A 19,462-nucleotide genomic window follows, 5' to 3' on the forward strand; every position below is an offset into this window, starting at 1 on the left:
AAGGCAAAGGAGTTCTCATAAACATATACGAAGAATAGGGTCTACCCAGTGAGACCAGTGTATGCACTGCTCCATTCATTTCTATAGAACTCACAGATTGTTTTTTCCCCCTTCACAAATTGAAAAGGTGCCAAATATTCAAATGCACAAATACATCAATGAACATCATAACAGCATGGGTGCTAATGAAATAACAGAGCCCTGTGATGGGAGTTTAACCCCTAAAAACCACATTATAAAATGCTACAGTCTATCCTGATAATACAGATGGGAGGGATGGAAGAGCAGCGAGCTCTTAGTAAATGAGCTGACACATCCTCCTGCTGCTGATAGAAAAGCTAGTGTTATATAGGTCACTTTACAGAGATGAGAAAAACAAAGACTTCAGATTTTGATCACTAATATCCAGCATACATATGGAAAGGGAAAATACATCTGCAAAAAAGATTAAAATACAAGTGAACCCTTCAATCTGAAAACTAATGGAATTGCTACTATTTTTCCACTTACCGTATATACTTGAGTATAAGCCGAGACCCCTAATTTTAAACTGTGAAAACCTATTGACTTGAGTATAAGATGAGTGTGGGAAATGCATTGGTCACAGTCTCCGGCGCCCAGTAGTGTATGGGCAGCCAGCCGGCGCCCAGTAGTGTATGGGCAGCCAGCCGGCGCCCAGTAGTGTATGGGCAGCCAGCCGGCGCCCAGTAGTGTATGGGCAGCCAGCCGGCGCCCAGTAGTGTATGGGCAGCCAGCCGGCGCCCAGTAGTGTATGGGCAGCCAGCCGGCGCCCAGTAGTGTATGGGCAGCCAGCCGGCGCCCAGTAGTGTATGGGCAGCCAGCCGGCGCCCAGTAATGTATGGGCAGCCAGCCGGCGCCCAGTAATGTATGGGCAGCCAGCCGGCGCCCAGTAGTGTATGGGCAGCCAGCCGGCGCCCAGTAGTGTATGGGCAGCCAGCCGGCGCCCAGTAGTGTATGGGCCTACACAAATATATACGGAATGTTATATACGGATTTACATGGCAGGGTATAGCTCAATTCCGAAATGTCCGTTCGAACGAGCACAGTCAGGCGTTGGATATAGCAAGATGTTAGAGAAAGATGTTAGAGCCCCTTGGTATATCCATCACAAACTTCGAGACAGGGTTGGCATCAATGTGCCTGCACTTAAAAAAATCCCTCCATAGTCTCCGATCTACAGGCAGCATGTTATATAGCAGGAGGAGCTGAGCAGTTTTATGGGAAAGAAGCAAGTACAAGGCTGGAAGCACACAAGTCACTAATGCAAAATCCTTAATGGGTAACCCGCGGTGACTGACAGCCACAGAAGCATAGGGGCTGTGATTTAAACAACTCCCCACCATGGCTTGTGCTGCAGGTCTTGAATGCACATCATCATTGTTATTGCTGTCCAATCTGCTAAAAGAAAAAAGATTAAAATTGCACCAGCCATACTGAAGGGCAGATTGGAAACCAACTTTCCTTCTTGTTGCTGCCTGGGCTCCCTCCATACACAGTGGGTATAATACAGCTGACACCAGTCTCTAACTGTGCTAGACCAGACCATGGCACCTAACAGCGCTGCATCCAGAAATATTTGAATAACAAATGATCAAATGGTCAAATAGGTACAACATTGTGATAAATGAAAAATGTCAGCAAGTTCCACAAAGATGCCATTTCACACAGGTCTGTACACCGAATTATGAAAAAGTTAATGATCTCAGAATTTGGCAATTTGTACAAAACATTTTCATTTACTTAAATCAACTAAAACATAATAAAACCTATAGAAATGTAGCATCTCTGATCGTACTGAACCAAAAAAATAAAGCAGATGTGTCATTGGGAATGCGCAGTGAAAGCTATAAATAAAGAGCCCACAAGAAAGTGCTGCAAATACTTTTTTTTTTGGTCAATATCACAGAACTTGAATTTTTTCCCAGTACATTGCATGGAATATTAAATGCCACCACTAAAAAGTAGTTTGTCCCACAGATAACTGAAAAAATAAAAAAGCTATGGCTTTTGGAATGAGGGGAAAAAAAAAAACAAAACATCAAAAAAAAAGGGCTGAACCCAGTAAAGGTTAAATAATTTTACAAGCAATCTTGGTGTAGATTACCGTAATTCACTCGGCTTTAATGTAACGTGGCTATTCTTTTTGGATCATATCAAATCTAATGAACAAGTGGCATTATAGGGATCTATTATAAATGACACTCCTGCTGAGAGCATGGTCTGAGGCTGGTTTCTCTCACATTTTGGGTTGGTCACATCAGGATGATCCTTGAATATGCTAGGGAATATATAGTTCATATGAGTTGCAATTATGACATCTTTTTCAGGCAGTTGTGATGCATTATTAGCTTGGTTCTTGTTTTTTTTGGAGGATTATTTTTTTGTTTACCATTGAAGATAATATGTAGCCAAAATCCCTTGTCAACAACATAAAACCTGTGTAGTTTGGCCACATAACACACAAATAAAACATGTGAATTAAGACTTGGTAAGAACAGGACAACAATGCTGGTCCCACATTTACCACCAAACACAATTTACATCACAAATTTCATAGGGAACTTACACTCACCATTTCAGATTTTACTTTTTTCAATCCTCGGTTATCCAGCTCTGGATCCTCTGTTTCCGATTTTATAACATTCAATGCATTCCCACTGTCCGTTGCTATACCCCCACCCATCTGTTCTACTGCAGTTCCCATAGTGTCTTGGACAGGGTTCCCACGACCCCCAGCACCAGGGGGTGTCTGTAGGACTCCAATGGGTTCTTTATCCCCACTTGCCCCTGGTACCTCACTCTTGTCCTTTTTGGCCTTTCCACTTTCTTTTTTAGAATTGGATGAGCTGCGAGCTGCTTTACCAGGTTTCTCTCCTCCCTTGGAAGGAGTTGCTGAGGAAGCGGGAACTCCTGAGCTACCTCCATTATCTGCAGAACGTCCTGACACTTCCTTTTTACTTGCTTCTCCGGTTGGGAAAAGTCCAGAGGAGGTCTGACTACTCCTGCCTCCATCCTTGCTACTTTTGCTCCTCTTAGATTTGGATTTTGACTCCTTACTTTGACCACTAGGTACAGGTGTGACAAACTTAATGTTATCAGGGAGAGTGGCCACGGCATTGGGGGCTGGCAGGCCCACTTCTTTAGATCCTGACATTTCAAGCTTCTGCTGGTCCTTCTCTAGATCTGCATCCAAGTCAATTATCAGATTGCCCACTCCGATATCCCATTCATCACCACTGTCATAGGTCTCCACAGGATTTGTGTCCAGACCTTTCCCTCCTGGTGCGCCACCGCTCAAGGACATCTTAAGTATGCGCACCCTCCGGAGGCCTTAAGTTTTTCCAGGTCGGGGAAGCTTCGTCAGCCACTCTCCTCTCCAGCCTGGAACCGTTTCACTTTACCCAAGTATAGAGACGGATCAACTGGAGTGTAAAGTTACAGATTTACACTGGATCTTTGAAGAGACGGCATCGTAACTGCAATTTGAAGAAAGAGTAGAGTCACTAAAGGTCATACAAACTTTTATTTGCATGCAGATTATTTATCTCCACAGAAAATACATTACAATCAAATATTTAAGATATTTCACAAAATAACATTTGTATAAAAGTTTACAAGATCACAATATTCCATCATTTTGTAAGAAGGTCCTTTAAATGTTAAAGGGGTTGTCCGAGAGTTATGAAAAAAACAACAGGTGGCCGGGAGGGGGCTACTAAAAAAAATAAAGATGTACTTACCTTCCAACGCCCTCTTCGTTTCCCTTTCTGCTGTCGCTCCGGTCCACGCACCATGTAAACAAACATGGCCGCCGAAGCAGTGCTGGATTCAGATTCCGGCCAGACCCGACAACCCTCTGGCCCGCATACACAGTGCTGTGAATCCAGCACTGCTCCGGCAGCCAAGTGTGTTACATCGCGTGGACCGGAGCAAAAGCAGCGCTGGACACCCGGAGGGTGCCAGGAAGTAAGTACATCTTTATTTTTTTAAGCAGTCACATTTTGTTTTTTTAATAACTCTCGGACAACCCTTTTAAGACTCCACAGGTGTAAAAATATATCTTCGTCTGTTGATTAGGAACTATATTACAACTGCATAACAAAATTAAACATTTCTATGTCACACTAACATATGCTGCATACAAAATAATATGCAATTAAGTTTACAAGGAAAGGACACAATTAGAGGTGGAGCTGTTGGGGGAGGCTTTAATATAAGGGGGAACTGGGGGAACAATATAAGAGGGGGGGTGAAGGGGCCCTAAGTAGCAAACCATACAGTGCGGGGTGGAGTTAGGGGCAGAGCAAAACTTGGCATAGGGCTAAAAGAATGTGCCGTGCACAGCATATTTAGGCTCTCCTTCTCTCTGAAATGTGTCTAATGTTTTCCACCAAGACGGGAAACATTGAGGTTGCATAACCAAAGGCCATGGCTGGAAGCCTACAAAATGACTAAAACATATAGAAGATTTTTCACAAATCAAATGTGTTCTCATATAAAGCATATTGCTTCTATAATAACAGATCATAAAGGAAAAATAGAAAATGGGAAATTCATCTGTTTTTGACAGAAATGCCACACAACGTATTTATCCGGAGTCTTGCAGAGTTTACAACTAGTAAATAAAATAGTTGTTTTCCTGCGTAAACTAAGCCAACTCAAAGAAGGCGCAAAGCTTGTATAGAGGTTGCCCACTTTCAGCAAATAATTGATATGGTTGTGTAAGGAAAAGTTCCAATTTTCCAAAATACTTTCTGTATCAATTCCCCATGGTTTTCTAGATCTCTGCTTGCTGTCCTGCTATAGAAAGCTTCTAAGTTTATTTCAAGTGAATAAACCATGACCCTGGTCATGTGATGGACATGCAGGTGCACAAATCGTTTTTATCACACGGCTCCGATTACTCTCTGTGATAACGGCTCTCGTATATCACGTGACCAGGGACATGGTCTATCCACTGGAAGTAAACTTAGAAGCTTTCTATAGCAGGACAGCAAGCAGATATTTAGAAAACGGTGAGGAATTGATACAGAATGTATATTGGAAAATTGGATAACTTTTCATATTGCATCAAAGACTTACCGGCAACACCCGCGATCGGTGCTAGCTGTACATCGAAGTATGAAAAAGTCATTAGCGCCAGAATTAATTTTATATTTTTGTACGGGATTTTTTTGGTTTTAATTTCTGTAAATGTATGAAAACATTATAAAACCTATACAAATAAAGAATAAAGTAGACCTGTCATTTGGGGTGCACAGTGAAAGCCGTAAAATCCAAGCCCACAAGAAAACAGCGCAAAATCTGGTTTTTCACCATTTTCACTGCATTTGGAATTTTTTTCCCCACTTCCCAGTACACGCCATGGAATATTCAATACCATCACTATGAAGTGCAATTTGTTACGCAGAAAACAAGTCATCACGTAGCTCTCTACATGGAAAAATTTAAAAAAAGATTTTTGAAGGTGGGGAGTGAAAAATGGAAATGAAAAAACAAAAAAGGGCCAGGTCGTTAAGGGGTTAAATACACTGACATAATCCAACTGTGCTGGCTTTAAAGGGGTATTCCCATCTGTGCATTCACATTTATATAAATTCATTTACCATATGTAAACATTTCTTTAATTGGATGTTATTAAAAAAAAATATGTTACTGTGTGAAGATAATTTCTCATAAATGTAGTCATGTTGTCCCTTAGAAACGAAAAAACTCCCTCGGATACGACCACCCCGCACTCTGGCAGCAGTGGCCAGACATCCGCTATTGAGTCCTAGCTGACCTCCTGGATTCAGAGTTCATTACCACTGGACGGCTGTGGGATATGTAGTAACTCCCAGACATTTCATATACAAAAACTTTTTGTTTCTACCAAGGGCAACTATCCTGAACGGTTTCTTGGAAAAGATTTGCATTTCTGTGTAAATTTGGAATATTTTTCCATTTTGTGCTGTCCCTCTGTTATTCATCCGAGAAATCTGTGTGTAAACTGTTATCTGGGGGCCTGTGCCGTTTTACCTCTTGAAAGGGACATGCTCTACATAGCCTAACACCATGAGCTCTGAATGGCCATTTTAATACTCATAATTAAGAATTATATTGCAACTGCGTAACAAAGCTAAACATTTCTATGTCACACTAACATATGATACATACAAAGATATCTGCAATTAAGTTTACCAAGAAAGGACACAATAAGAGGTGGAGCTGTTGGGGGAGGCTTTAATATGAGGGGGAGCTGGGGGAACAATATAAGAGGGGGAGATAAATGGGCATCGAGTGGGAAACTATAATGTGCGGGGTAGAGTTAGGGGCAGAGCAAAAGACTTGGCATAGCACAAAAAGAAAAATGTATGTGCCGCGCACAGTGCCCTGCATATTTTTTCCTTCTTTCTCTATGACATTTTGGAGGTAGGTGTATAATGTTTTCCACCAAGAATCTTTTCCCATATTGTGCAGTCCCTCTGTTATTCATCTGAGAAATCTGTGCAAATCTTAGTAACATGGATTTTAATTTCTTCATATATTGGCACTTGTGTAATGAAGCTTTGCATTTGTGGTTGCAATTCCATTTTGCACCAGCACTGAAGATGTTAATTCCAGAGAAGATTTTCACACCAGATGGTGTGGCTTATAAGACACTGAATCTGTGACCTAGTGGCCTTAATCATACTTCCGGAAGGGTGATGAAGGGGTCACACCAAATCAAAAGACAAAGCAGACAGGAGGCTGGGTCCTACTTGTACTAATGTGTACTGAGGAGTAGAGGCTCTTCTGCTGTCACCTAAGGGCGACACCACTCTAAACTACTCGGTCACTTCCTTGTGACCTTGAAAAAAGACAACAAAAACATGTGACAAGACGAGGCCGACACTTTAACAATGGTCAAACAATTGCATCCTAGATTTCTATTATTCTAAACCTAAGTAAACGATGGATCCAAAACTACTGGTAAATATGGTCAACTTTTTCTGAGCCCTGATTTCAAACGATTGCCCCTTTTAGGATATTATACATAGCAGACTGCATTTTGTCATTCATAACCTTCGGGAAAAAAATACATATTAAAGTTTAACTGTAAAGTTACTAGACAAAAATCAAAAATTGTTTTAGCACAGCTGGAGAGAGCAATTGACAACAATTCCAATGATACCATTACCATGCTTATAGATTCTTCCTAAGGTATAGGGCTTATAAATATAGGAGGCTACTTCATACAAACTTTCATACAAACACATTGCTACTTTATTCAAACTTTCAAACACAAATAGCCCTGCTACATATCATTCCTGGCATGTAATTGGATGACCTGAAGCATGTGATTAGTCACATGCTTATAACATCACTGCAGGTCCTGGAGCATTTTACATGCTGTCGGGGAAATTCTCCTGCTACTGATAGAAGCCCCTCCCAACAACACTTACCCTCCTCTTCCTCCTTTTCCATGGTGACCAGGGTAACTGACAAACAGCTGCAGATAGCTAATGAGTATAAATTAGCGAACTGCTTATTTTGGCTTCATGCAGAGCTAGGAATAAGTTTTTATACATTACAGTTGTACTTTAACTTTGATACGTTATTAACAATGTCTGGGCCATTATACAAGCACTGCCGTCTCCTCTGTCACCCCCTTCCTCAGGCAGTCTTTATTGTCATTGTCCCTTAATCGGCGCTCACCCGCCCATGACAGCAGGCTGCAAACAGTCCACTGGAACGTTGTGGCCCAAAGCACTGCAGGAAAGCTAAGCTTGTATAGTTATAGGGCTAGAGAAAGAAGCAAAGTGTAACATAGTACCTAATGTAATCAGAAGATGGCCACTGTATACAACTAGCAAATCTGAAGTCTTCCAGCTGTGATCACTGTGCTGGACCTAGGACTCCGTATAGAAGACGCCCAGCATAAGAAATCTATCAGTGACATTTGAGTATACATTAAAAGCCTGCATTACAGACCCATTATGCCGATTTTGTTGTTGCACCTTTTACAATGTTTTATACAGATACCTTTGTCACTCCACCTGGTGCACACTTTGTATAAACTGTTTCAGTAATTGTTACTTGCTTTTTAGGTGTCTTCATATGTAATTTATAGAGTTTTATTGTGAAAGAAAAAAGTGAGCAGTCACCAAAGTATGTGCACAGCAATGGCTGAGCTGAACCTGGTCAGTCACTGTTCTCTAAGGCTATAAAAAATTTAGAACAGCCTATTGTTCTTTTGCCAAACTCAAGAATGGCATCTACACTGAAACAATATAATATCAACAGACGGCATTAGGCAAAAAAGGTTTGTGTACAGGGAGCTCCTTCTGCATCACAGGTCATCAGGTCCATGAAGGCTATTTAATAGAATGGTCTTGAACTATTCACAGCATACAAAGCCTCAGTACCATGCACAGCAGCTTGAGTGGTAGGAAATGAAAACATTGTTGTTTTTCCATTTACAAGTACAGGCAGTCCCCGGGTTACGTACAAGATAGGGACCGGAGGTTTGTTCTTAAGTTGAATTTGTATGTAAGTCAAAACTGTATATTTTATAATTGTAGATCCAAACAAAAAAAAAATTTGGCCCCAGTGACAATTGGAGTTTAAACATTTTTTGCTGTAATGGGACCAATGATTATCAATAAAGCTTCATTACAGACACCTTACAGCTGATTATTGCAATCTGGGACTATAGTAAAGCATTCAGAAAGCTTCACCCGATGTCAGAGGGGTCTGACATCGGGTTGTCTGTAAGTCGGGTGTCCTTAAGTAAGGGACTGCCTGTAATCATAAAAAACCCTTTCATTTTATCTGATGTCTTAACATACTTTATTTTATGGAGCAGCATTGGAGCAGTGTGGAATTAAACAACATACTTCATAACATGAATTGTCAATAAGGCATGGGTTAAAAGTAGACAATCCTTTTAGGTGTATACGGAGTTCTCTCACATACAGCCCAGCCAACTACACTCAGGAAACATTATACATGTTGTATGCATTAGCTAATGGATCAGGCATGTTACCATACATTACGCATAATATTCACACCCTAGACAGAGAGTTACTAAATACGTCATAATGTTAGTTTTATCAAAAGAGGCTGAAGGCAGGGTCAACAGTGGGCACAATGAAAACACCAGACATCGAACAAAAGGCTATTCTGTCCCCTTATACCCAGGCCTGGCCTGGTGCACACAAAGAAGCCTGGCATGTCTAGAAAAAGGCTGCACTTCCCTCATGTCCTTGAATCACCCACTTCCAGCACATAAAACATTCGTACATAAATATAGGATGGAGCGAGCTGACAAACAGAGAGAGAGGCCTGTGTAGTGAAGCAGAGCAGAGGGATAGCGGGGAAGAGAAAGACGAGGGGGGAGGTGAATGATGGAGGTAGAAGGGAGAACGGGGAGAGGAACATGAATGATAGAAAGGAAAAGCACAGAATATGGGGACACGAAGAAAGAGAACAAGAGGAGTAAGGGGGCTGGGGCAGCTGCAGCCTCTTTGATAGCGGCATGATTGTTGTAACTCAATCTACTACCGCAGATGCTTAGGATGAAAGAGAGGAGAGCCGAGACAATCAGGAATGGGGGAGGGAAGGGGGGGCGGCGATTCCCACGTTTAATCCCTGTGATAGTTAGAGACAGCTCTAAGGCTTTACAGGTTCTGTGCCCTCAACCTCCATAGCTAGGAAACACTTGCCCTGTGTTCACACTGCAATTACAAACATAGACTAAGATACAAGACTAAAAGGATATGAGTCACCTTAAACTTTCATTTTTGTATTTACCAACAAATACATCACTGCTAAATCCCGTTTCCGGGGCTCAGACAAGGGAAAACGTTAGCACTTCTAGTCCTAATCTCTACAACTACACACTACAGAAGCAGAACATTCACCTCTTAGCTAATAAGAGGCTAGCACTTTTACTTCTACACGAGAGGAAAAACGTATGGATCATTCTGCTGGGCAGCACTGCTGCCGTGTCGTTGGGCTTATATGTATAGTATAGATATACTGTATACAGATCAAATATGGAATACAGCTACATGCAGTACAAGATAGGTTCTGTAGGTTTGTTCTTAAGTTGAATGTGTATGCAAGTTGAAACTGTATATTTTATAATTGTAGTTCCAGGCAAAATTACAGACACCTTACAGGTGATCATTGCAGTCTGGGAGTATAGAAAAGCATCCAGAGAGCTTGAGCAGAGGTCACAGTGGGCAGAGAGGTTTGTCTTTAACTAGGGGTCGGTGTCCGTGATTAGGGGACCATCTCTATTGTTCTTTTTCCTATAATAAATTCCACCTTGTAGAAAAGTTCCATTATGGAAAATCACAAGATTAAGGGGCTATCAATCCATTGATTCCAATTTCTCCAGTTTTACAGCTTCCCTATTCTCTGTCGGTTCTTATTTGCAGAATCCTTCCATCCCACAGGAAACTCTGCTTAGCAAACCACTAGCTGAGGATAGTGACTGCAGCAGCCAGCGTCCATTTAAGCGGTTATTTACACTAGAACACGGAACAGTGGAAACTCGGAGGGGCGGGGGAGGGGGGGCTTGAATTGGGGTGAATTAGGCTTCATGCACACAAATACGGTTTGATTCAGTTTGGCATCTGTTTTTCACTGCTCCTCAAACTCTAGTTTATGAGTAATCCGTAAAAAAAGAAAGAAAGTTCTGACTAGGACACGCTCTACCCTTTGATGAATCGGTGGCACATGCACAGTCTGTGGCCACTGATCCATTAAAAAGTATTGCCTTTAGTGCAAACGTGTGCCATCTGTTCAATTTGCACCGGCCCTTAAATTGCAAAGATGACTGGCCACAGTCATACACATGTATACAGTGTCCAAAAAGGCCATTCATAGATATCCTCTACTTCTCTAGAATCACACTATTAAAAATGCTACCAAGTACATCACGTCATGGCTAAATTACTGTGTAAGAGAAATGCAACTATGCTGTAATGTAGAGGTTATAGAGTTTACACAGTAATCACAAGAGGCCCGCCATGCAATATTCTCACCTGTCACAAGGCAGGAGAAAGGTCACGTCTGTCTGTTACACCACAATATAAACACAACTTTAACTGTGTAAAGTATGCGGCACAAGCAGCGCCAAGCCGTGCCTCAACCCTTATAGCACGCTTAGGGCCCATTCACACATGTGTATGAAGATATGCTCCAAACACAGATGTGCTATACACACTCCTGGTATTTCATTGATAATATGTTCCAGATTGTGCCCTTAAGAGTGCAGACTTCTGGCCCTTATCTAACATTACTTTTTTCTGAAAACTGGAAAACAAGAGCAGAAAACCATACCACCAACTACCAAAGGTGTGCAGCTCCTTCATTGCCATACATTGTACAGAGGCTATGCTTGGTACTGCAGTTCACCCCTATTAGATTTAAAGGGCATCTACCTCCATCCTGGCGAAAGATTGTATGCAAATTAGCCTGAGGGGCTTGAGGCTCCTTTAACACCTATAGACCCTGGAGGCCCTCAGTCTCATTTGCATACAGCCCTTCATCTTGGTGGTAGATGCCCTTTCATTTTACAGAGCCACAAACAGGATACATAGACAAACTGAGAAGATATCACAGGCTTCTAGTGTAAAGGTTGCAGAATCACAACAATCGCTTCAAACTGGTGATCAGAAGGAGAGCTGGCAATTGGCCCCCTGTGTATTTGATATTGATCACCCGTACTCTAGATAAGCGAACTGTTTTTGAATCTGGAATCTTTGGAGTCTGGAAAACACCTTTAAGACTACACGTCTACATGGTTTTGTCTCTTTGCATAACATTGATAACATTGACATCTTGTGTAACAATCTGAACTCCAAGCGAGAGGGGAGCGGTACACCGTGTACATAAACACTGATCAATAATATCCAAGTGTGAATGAGCCCTTTATATCCACCGGCAGTGTACTTGTAGAAATAAATTTTATAACGTTGTTACAAATAATTGTTTGGTGTGTAAGTTCTTATCAGATGCTTTCTTTTTACTGGAAAATAGTAGAGTATTTCTCAACTTCGTAAAGGAAACTCAAAATATCACAACTTATCAGATCTGTCTTTTCTACAATTTCTGATTATCTGTGTATATCCAGGAGAGCAATGAATGGTGATGACTACAAGTCCAAACGAGACATCTCTCATGGAAAATGTGTCTACCCTCTGCTGCCAGCTATCACACATGGTGTGGTCACTATAAGCACCACTGGGGAGTCCAGTTAGGCCCATGATCCCTCTGCCCTATGTAAGGCACCAGCATATATTACAGGTCCCTAGCTGTGGTCAGCACTAATGATGAGCCATGCATTAGAAGAACGGCACAGGGTTTTCATATTCGGGGATAACTGTGATGTCCCTGGAGATCATCGATCTACAATGTACAACTGTGCCCCATGTAGGCGACTGTGTAGGGGCACAATCATTAGTATGTGCAGGTTGGGGTGCCAGGGTCAGGCAGAAATCACATGTCCTGCCCTGGGGGCCACCACCTCTGTGTACGGAAGGATTGTGTCCAGGCAGCCGCACACATAGAACACGGAGCGCTGCCCCAGTGATCGCACTCACCCCCTCTCTGGCCTCAAGTGTCCTCCATCTTGTCCTATAGCGCATACTTCACCTCGGAACGGGTCATACGGGGCCCAGGCTCCCCCCCATCCCTTGTCCCTCCCCCCGCACCGTATCCGTGCAGCCTCTACTCCAGCTCCAGGCTTCACCGTCCACACAGGCCGCAAGCTGGTTCGGACCGAGAGGAGGACTGCGCTTCCGGCGCGGCCGGAGACACGCCCACTGATCCGACCGGGCTCCCCGCCCCTTCCCGCGATACATCGACTGACCCGCCCAGGGGAGGGAACCAGAACTTGACGTCACACCCAAGGATGTCACCGCCAGGCCGCTACCTCTCCTCACCTCCTCCCGCCCGCCTACCTGAGCCGTGGGAGACCGGAGCACATGCACCTACCTGTACCCGGCACAGTGGCCGTTCATGGCAGTTATCGGTCTGCTCCGCGGATGCCTCCTAATAGCCAGTTCCCACTCCGTGATCGTCTCTATCGTGCAGAAGATTGCCAGGATGATATTTTGATTTGCTCCATGTACAATAAAGATGTCATCATTTCATGGAGCAGTGTGACCGCAGCCACAGGCTATGGCCAGGGTCCGGCATTGCATCGCTTTAGGCACTTTTACTGTTCCATGTCTGGGGCTCGGGTCACTCCTGCATTTGGACCCCTGTTAATAACTTGCATCACAGATAACGACAATAACTGAAAGTAACGGATCTGTTAAAATGTCCATTGATTCCAAAAGATGTTTATTGGCTGCTGTTACTGCCTACATCCCATCCATTGTCTATCATATCAGTGAGGCAGGATGGTGATGGAGGTTGTATGCAGATGTCTCAGGCTAAGTCCACACTTGCATTTGGCAGGTTATGTTATTAAAATTGGAAAAGATAGAGCAACAGCTCACTGCACAGATGCAAAACAGAAGGCCCATGGTGAGCGGAAAACCTTCTGTTTTGAACGTGTTTTGGCCTGTTTTTAAGCAGTCCATCAAAAAACTCATGCATTTTTGAAAGGTTTGACCAATTATCTTAATTCAAACCTGTCAAAACGGACACGTTTTCAAAAAAACATGTGCTTGTTAACGGACTGCTTAAAGAACAGGCCAAAAATGCATTCAAAACGCCACGTGTGCCATCACCCTTAGGCTCATTTCACGAACAATTTGTGTATAGGGCTAGTTTAAATTTTAAAAAAACACATCCAAAGAATAATCATGGAGGAAAAGAAAAAGTGAGATGTGTAGATCAAATAAATGAATACATTTTATTAGACATCATCAAATTCATAAAACCATTAAAAAACCCACTGAGGTGTATACAAAAACACATGGAATAACACAGACTACAAGTGAATTGCATATGATACACAAGATGACTCGGTGTGGTATTAAGCAGATAAAACAAGCTATATAATAGATGACTTGATAAATAACAGTGTTACAAATATAGTGCGAAGTAATATAGCCTGGATATATAGAAAATATATTAAGTGAAAGGTGATTGGAAGAAAGTGATACCACCAAATACTGAGTACTGGTATACATTTAACAGTCCATGTCAAGGAACACCCGACGCATATCACCTAATAGGCTTCATCAGGGGTAGTGTTCAACCTAGAGAGGACTTCTTTTTATACTCACAGCTGCCGGGTGTGCAGTTCCGGTCAAAAATGTACGTGCTACGGCTGTGAACAGTCTCATTTCACGTTACCATTCCTTGCCTCTGTTAAAAAAAAAAGAACAGAGGTTTAACAGAGTTTTAATGTATCAATTAAAAATCCCATTGACATCAATGTAAATGGTCAGTTTTGGCAGGTATCCGTTATCCATTTGTAGCCTCCATGATCCCAGTGTAACATAACGGATGACATAAAATTTACATTGTTGTCAATGGGATTTTTCATTGATATGTTAAAGCTCCATTGAACTTCCAGTCTTTTCTTTTTTAACAGAGGTATGGAACGGTAATGTGAACTTAAACCTTAAACTGAGTATAATAGAAAACCCAGGTATGAACTCCCTTTACCTGCCTTATCTGATATAACTTTCAGGCCTGGGTATTCTTTTTGCAACAGAGCTATAAAGAAATAGTTCCTGACTCTTCACCCTACAGAGTTCCATCTTTTACCCCAGGGTTAAACAGCAACTTAATAATAATAAGTCAGTATATAGAACAAACTAATTTTTATCATATAGGGACCTAGCCCTACAAAGAGAAAATAGTACAAAACCCAGGGATAATCATAACTAGTTGTAAACTAGCAAACTTGTAAACAGGGCCCGCAGACGACCACAGCCCCAGGGTTACTGTTCATCACTGGGAAAATCGTGCTAATCTAACAGGGTTTATTTTTGCTCCTAGGGACAGTTGTTACAGAATTATGTTTTTTTTTTGCTCAGAATGACAGTTACCCTTTAAGCCTATTGCAACTCTCCAATGGTGGAGAGTTTAGAAAAATCCATTTGCTCTGCACCACTCAGTGTATATATTTATATACTGCATATACTCAAGTATAAGCAGAGTTTTTCAGCACAATTTTTGTGCTGAAAAAGCCCCACTCGGCTTATACTTGAGTGTAAAAAAAAAATTTTGTACTCTGGCCTTCGGTCTTCGGGTTCTTGGCCGGGCCAGCATATGGACGTCTATATGCAATCTGCCGGCACAGAACTATGAAGTAAGCAGGTGGCGACACTGCCGTGTCTTAGTTTCTCTGCTGGCAGATCGCATAGACGTGTATCTGCCGGCACAGAAGGGAACCCCAATACTTGCTGCGGGGAGAAGAGGATGCCGGGGGACAGCGCCGGAGGGTGAGTACTAACTTTAATTTTTTATCGGGTACTCTGCAGTTGACATAACACTAAGGGGGGCACTTTGCTGTGGTCATTTAATTGATGAGGGAATACTACTGGACATTTTATTATAGAGTAGTGGCTGCATTTCCCACCCTAGGCTTATACTCAATACGTTTTCCCAATTTTTGGTGGTAAAATTAGGTACCTCGCATTATACTCAAATGTATACAGTAGGATTTTTATTTGTTAAAAGAAAACATACAGCGGGTAGCCTATAAGGGTAATTTCAAACTGTGGGAGACACATTTGGAACTCATCATCAGTCCATGTTCACAATTGTAGAAGATGAAGTATTTAAAAGTGCAGTTTTTTGAAAATCATCGAGAAAGCAGATGTAATACAAAGAAACGGGCTACACTAGGAGCCTCCAACAAAGCTGTAATTGTGGTGTTGACCACCCAACCCAAAAAGGTGAGCATAGTACCTAAAACCTATATTACCTGAAAAAAGGTGTTTAACACACTGCACTATATGCATCCCTATCGTCTTGTTTTCTTTCTTCTGTACTATAAACCTATTGTATGGCACAGATGTTTGTATCTTTATCAAAACTTTGACAAGTGTCTCTCCGTAGTAAGAAAGCTGAAACTGCTTGGCATTGTTACAAGATGTGGAGCTCAGGGTTACAACCTCTGGCTGACAGCTGTGCTGACCCCAAGAGCACTGGTGTTCCATTTCTTATGAGTATGGTACAGACAAAACAAGGGAACAGTCTGGATGTAGACCAGGGAAATAGGGATACACAGAGCCCCAGGAGAGAAAAGAGGTCAAAACAAGGGCAGGCGGGCACACTAAAAGACCTTCCAGCATTCCCATCCACAAGTGGGTTTTTTCAAAGCTGACAGGCCAATTTGTTGTCTTTTATTGCAAAACCAGGTCCAGAATGTAGGAAAAAGATTTTTTTTTTGTTTCATCCCCATCATTTTCATAGGCCTCATGCACACAAATGTGTGGTGTCTGCAGGCCATGAACAACAGTCCAGTGGTTCCTTTTTTTGTGGCCATATGGTCCTAAACAACGGTCCAGTGCCTTAACCGGGTGGTCTCAATTATTATCCAGTATCCGCAGGACATGGGAGAACAATTTGATTGGTAGTGGTCCCAATAGGATAAAGGATGACGGTTAATCTTGGGTAACAGCCATCTCCAGCACTTCCATAGATATTCAACGGGTCGGATGCGCAACTTCCTCATCTATGAATTAGTGGGAAGGGAACCCTGTTCTTGTGATTGGAGATGGATCCACCAATCAGACTGTTATTCCTTATTCTGTGACCAAAGGTAATGGATGCAACTTTTCAAGGGCTAATAAAGACAGAACAGAAACACATTTCTCAAACTGACCACTACTCAGCTGAACTGATCTATCTACATGTATTCAGCATTTTCCAACATTTTTCATCCCTGCAGTTTCGGTAAGTTTGCTGTAGTACCAAAGCTGCTGGAGATGAAGCTTTGCTCCTGTGAATTGCTGTGTAAACGCAGAAAAACATCCATATTCAGATAAATGGAAAGGATTTTTCTTTAGTTGCAGAAATTTCTAACTAAATCTAATCACATATTATACTCACAACTACACTTAGCAATCTGCTGACAGAATGACAATCAATGGAATCTAGGTCAGTGGGAAGCAACATTAACAACACATTAACAAGAGTGGCTTCTATGGTATATCAGATGTTGGTATAACATGGTGTCAAGTGAAGATATACAGAACCTGCATAAAAAGCAGGTAACTGCAGCAGATAACTCTACAAGAGCGCTGTCACGTGCTCCACTGAACATGTTTCCTCAGGCAAGTCACTCATAAGAGGTTTAGTTGTGTCTGCGTCTGTGAGCAGATGTCTCTGACATATGGTGTTATGGACTGCCAAGAAGTGGAGGCTGCTCTCAGATAGTTTGCTTGTGATGGTTATTTGTTCCTCAACTCCATAAAATCTGCCTCTATTCTACTAATACAGTAACATGCTCAGCCTCATGGTGCCAACACCATGGATCATTCTATGAGATTTTAAAGTAAATAATTTCATATTTAGCCTTTTCCATGATCTTAATAAGAATACAGCAATATAAGATGATGTATTGTAAATAATCACTGCTTCACATGTCTGTTAGATGAAACATGTGGGGGTGAAATCACTGAGCTAATTTTGCGTTTGTTCATACTGTATCATCATACATTCCATAAACAGACCTTTTTTGCATGAATCAGCTGAACTTTGTGTTGCAAAAACACTATGCCTTTGCATAACAGAGCCATACAGATGTGTCTAACCCCTATTCCATGCACTCTCCCCTGCATCTATGCCACAGTAAGGTTCAGATTCAATGTGTGAGTTATGGTTCATATTTAAAATGGAGGCCAAAGTCTTAGTTATTTCCTTACATGTGCTTTGGCAGTGAGCTAATTCATCGCCTTATATTGTGCATTATCACATGCACTGTGCATCACCGCGCCAGGAGCATGCCTGATCAGCAGATCATAGTATTACATTCACGCTTGCCCTTTCCCAAGTAAAATGATCAAAGTAAAGGGCAGAACAAATGTTAGCCAAATCTAGAAGCCAGCTACAATGCACCCTCTGCTGGCAGAAAACTGCATACGGCAGCCCATTAGTCTTTTCATTAAAGGAAACCTACCACTTGAAGTGGTGGGTGTAAGAAGGAAATACCGAGCACCAGCTCAGGGTAAGCTGGTGCCGGACCTTATTTTTGTTAGTGTTTTAAACCACTGTATCGCGGTTTAAAACACTTTTTAAACTTTATAGCCGAAGCTGCTTCGGCTATAAAGTTTAAAAAGTGTTTTAAACCGCGATACAGCGGTTTAAAACACCAACAAATATAAGCTCCGGCACCAGCTCACCCCGAGCTGGTGCTCGGTATTTCCTTCTTACACCTTTCACTTCAAGTGGTAGGTTTCCTTCAAAGGAAATCTACTACTATAATACACTAAAATGAAAGGAAACCTACCACTTGTAGTGGCAGGTTTCTGATGGAAATACCGGGCACCAGCTCAGGTTGAGCTGGTGCCGGAGCTTATTTTTGTTCGTGTTTTAAACCGCGGTATCGCGGTTTAAAACACTTTTTAAACTTTATAGCCGGCGCAGGGAGGTACCATTTATATATATAAAAGACTGCTACACTACAAAAAACATCACCATAGTTGCCCCATTTGCCCGAGGCGATATATATTATATATCAAAACAAGCGAAAACAAAAAAAGATTGTTAGGACAACTGATTGTCCACGCTTTGCCGTCCCCACCTGTGTATAAGTGGGCTCAGCCTGTGAGCAGTCTTCATACACCTCTGCACCGTACAAGTACGGCACGAAGCATTAAAGGGTTAAAAATAAGCGAATATGTAATTATTTATTTAAAATTTTGCTCCCCTTAGCAGAAAAATTCTGTTGACATACAATGTAATGTAAAATTAAAATGCTACCGGCCCTTTAATCAGTCTGTTGATTTTGTCCCTGTGGAGGAGACACAGGACAGAAGATGGCGGCTGGTCACATGTCCACATCACATGTCCTGCAGCTGCCTGGGCAGGTCATGTGATCACCACTATGTTTGGCTGTAGTTGGTTGGTTGCAGTGCATCCAGTATGACCAGTGTTGTGGTGAGACATCATCTCAGTGAGATAATGTGCAGTGATGGCAGTTACACACATCGTTACTATAGTAACAGAGCAAGACACTCTGTTACATCATCACTGGGAGCAGAGCATAAGAAGGAGGAGCAGTTACTTAAGTATCAAGGGAACATTTTGTGAATCATAAAATCAAACTATTTAAGCTCCATTTTGTGACAAATTACGTACAGTGAATTTTGTTCTATTAATTTATATATACCATTATGGGTGTTTGTATCAGACATTCATCTTTATTTAATCAATATGAAAGGCAGCGGAGCTTTAAAGACAGAACTGTCCAAAATAGCTGGCCTGATAATAAATAACCCTCATTTTGTACTTAAACCGGAAACTGCCTTTAATTTATTAAAGGATAATTCTGCCT

At 41.9% G+C, this 19,462-nt stretch overlaps 1 protein-coding gene across 5 annotated transcripts in view; it reads right to left on the reverse strand.

Moving 5' to 3' along the window:
- The window catches only part of ZNF609 (zinc finger protein 609), a 57,972-nt gene extending 44,692 nt beyond the window's left edge, over window positions 1-13,280 (reverse strand). The window contains exons 1-2 of one of the 5 annotated variants that reach the window (XM_072147921.1): window positions 12,991-13,280; window positions 2,594-3,497 (exon numbers count right to left, since the gene is read on the reverse strand). In XM_072147921.1, the coding sequence (XP_072004022.1) occupies window positions 2,594-3,325 (732 nt within the window). In that variant the 5' untranslated portion in view covers window positions 3,326-3,497; window positions 12,991-13,280. Of the gene's footprint in view, window positions 1-2,593; window positions 3,498-12,596; window positions 12,902-12,990 lie in introns of those variants that run through there. The other 4 variants (XM_072147923.1, XM_072147922.1, XM_072147920.1 and 1 more) reach the window with 4 other exon arrangements.
- Window positions 13,281-19,462: the final 6,182 nt, after the last annotated feature.

Source organism: Engystomops pustulosus, chromosome 4, assembly GCF_040894005.1.
Source record: "Engystomops pustulosus chromosome 4, aEngPut4.maternal, whole genome shotgun sequence".
In the NCBI taxonomy this organism is placed as follows: domain Eukaryota; kingdom Metazoa; phylum Chordata; class Amphibia; order Anura; family Leptodactylidae; genus Engystomops; species Engystomops pustulosus.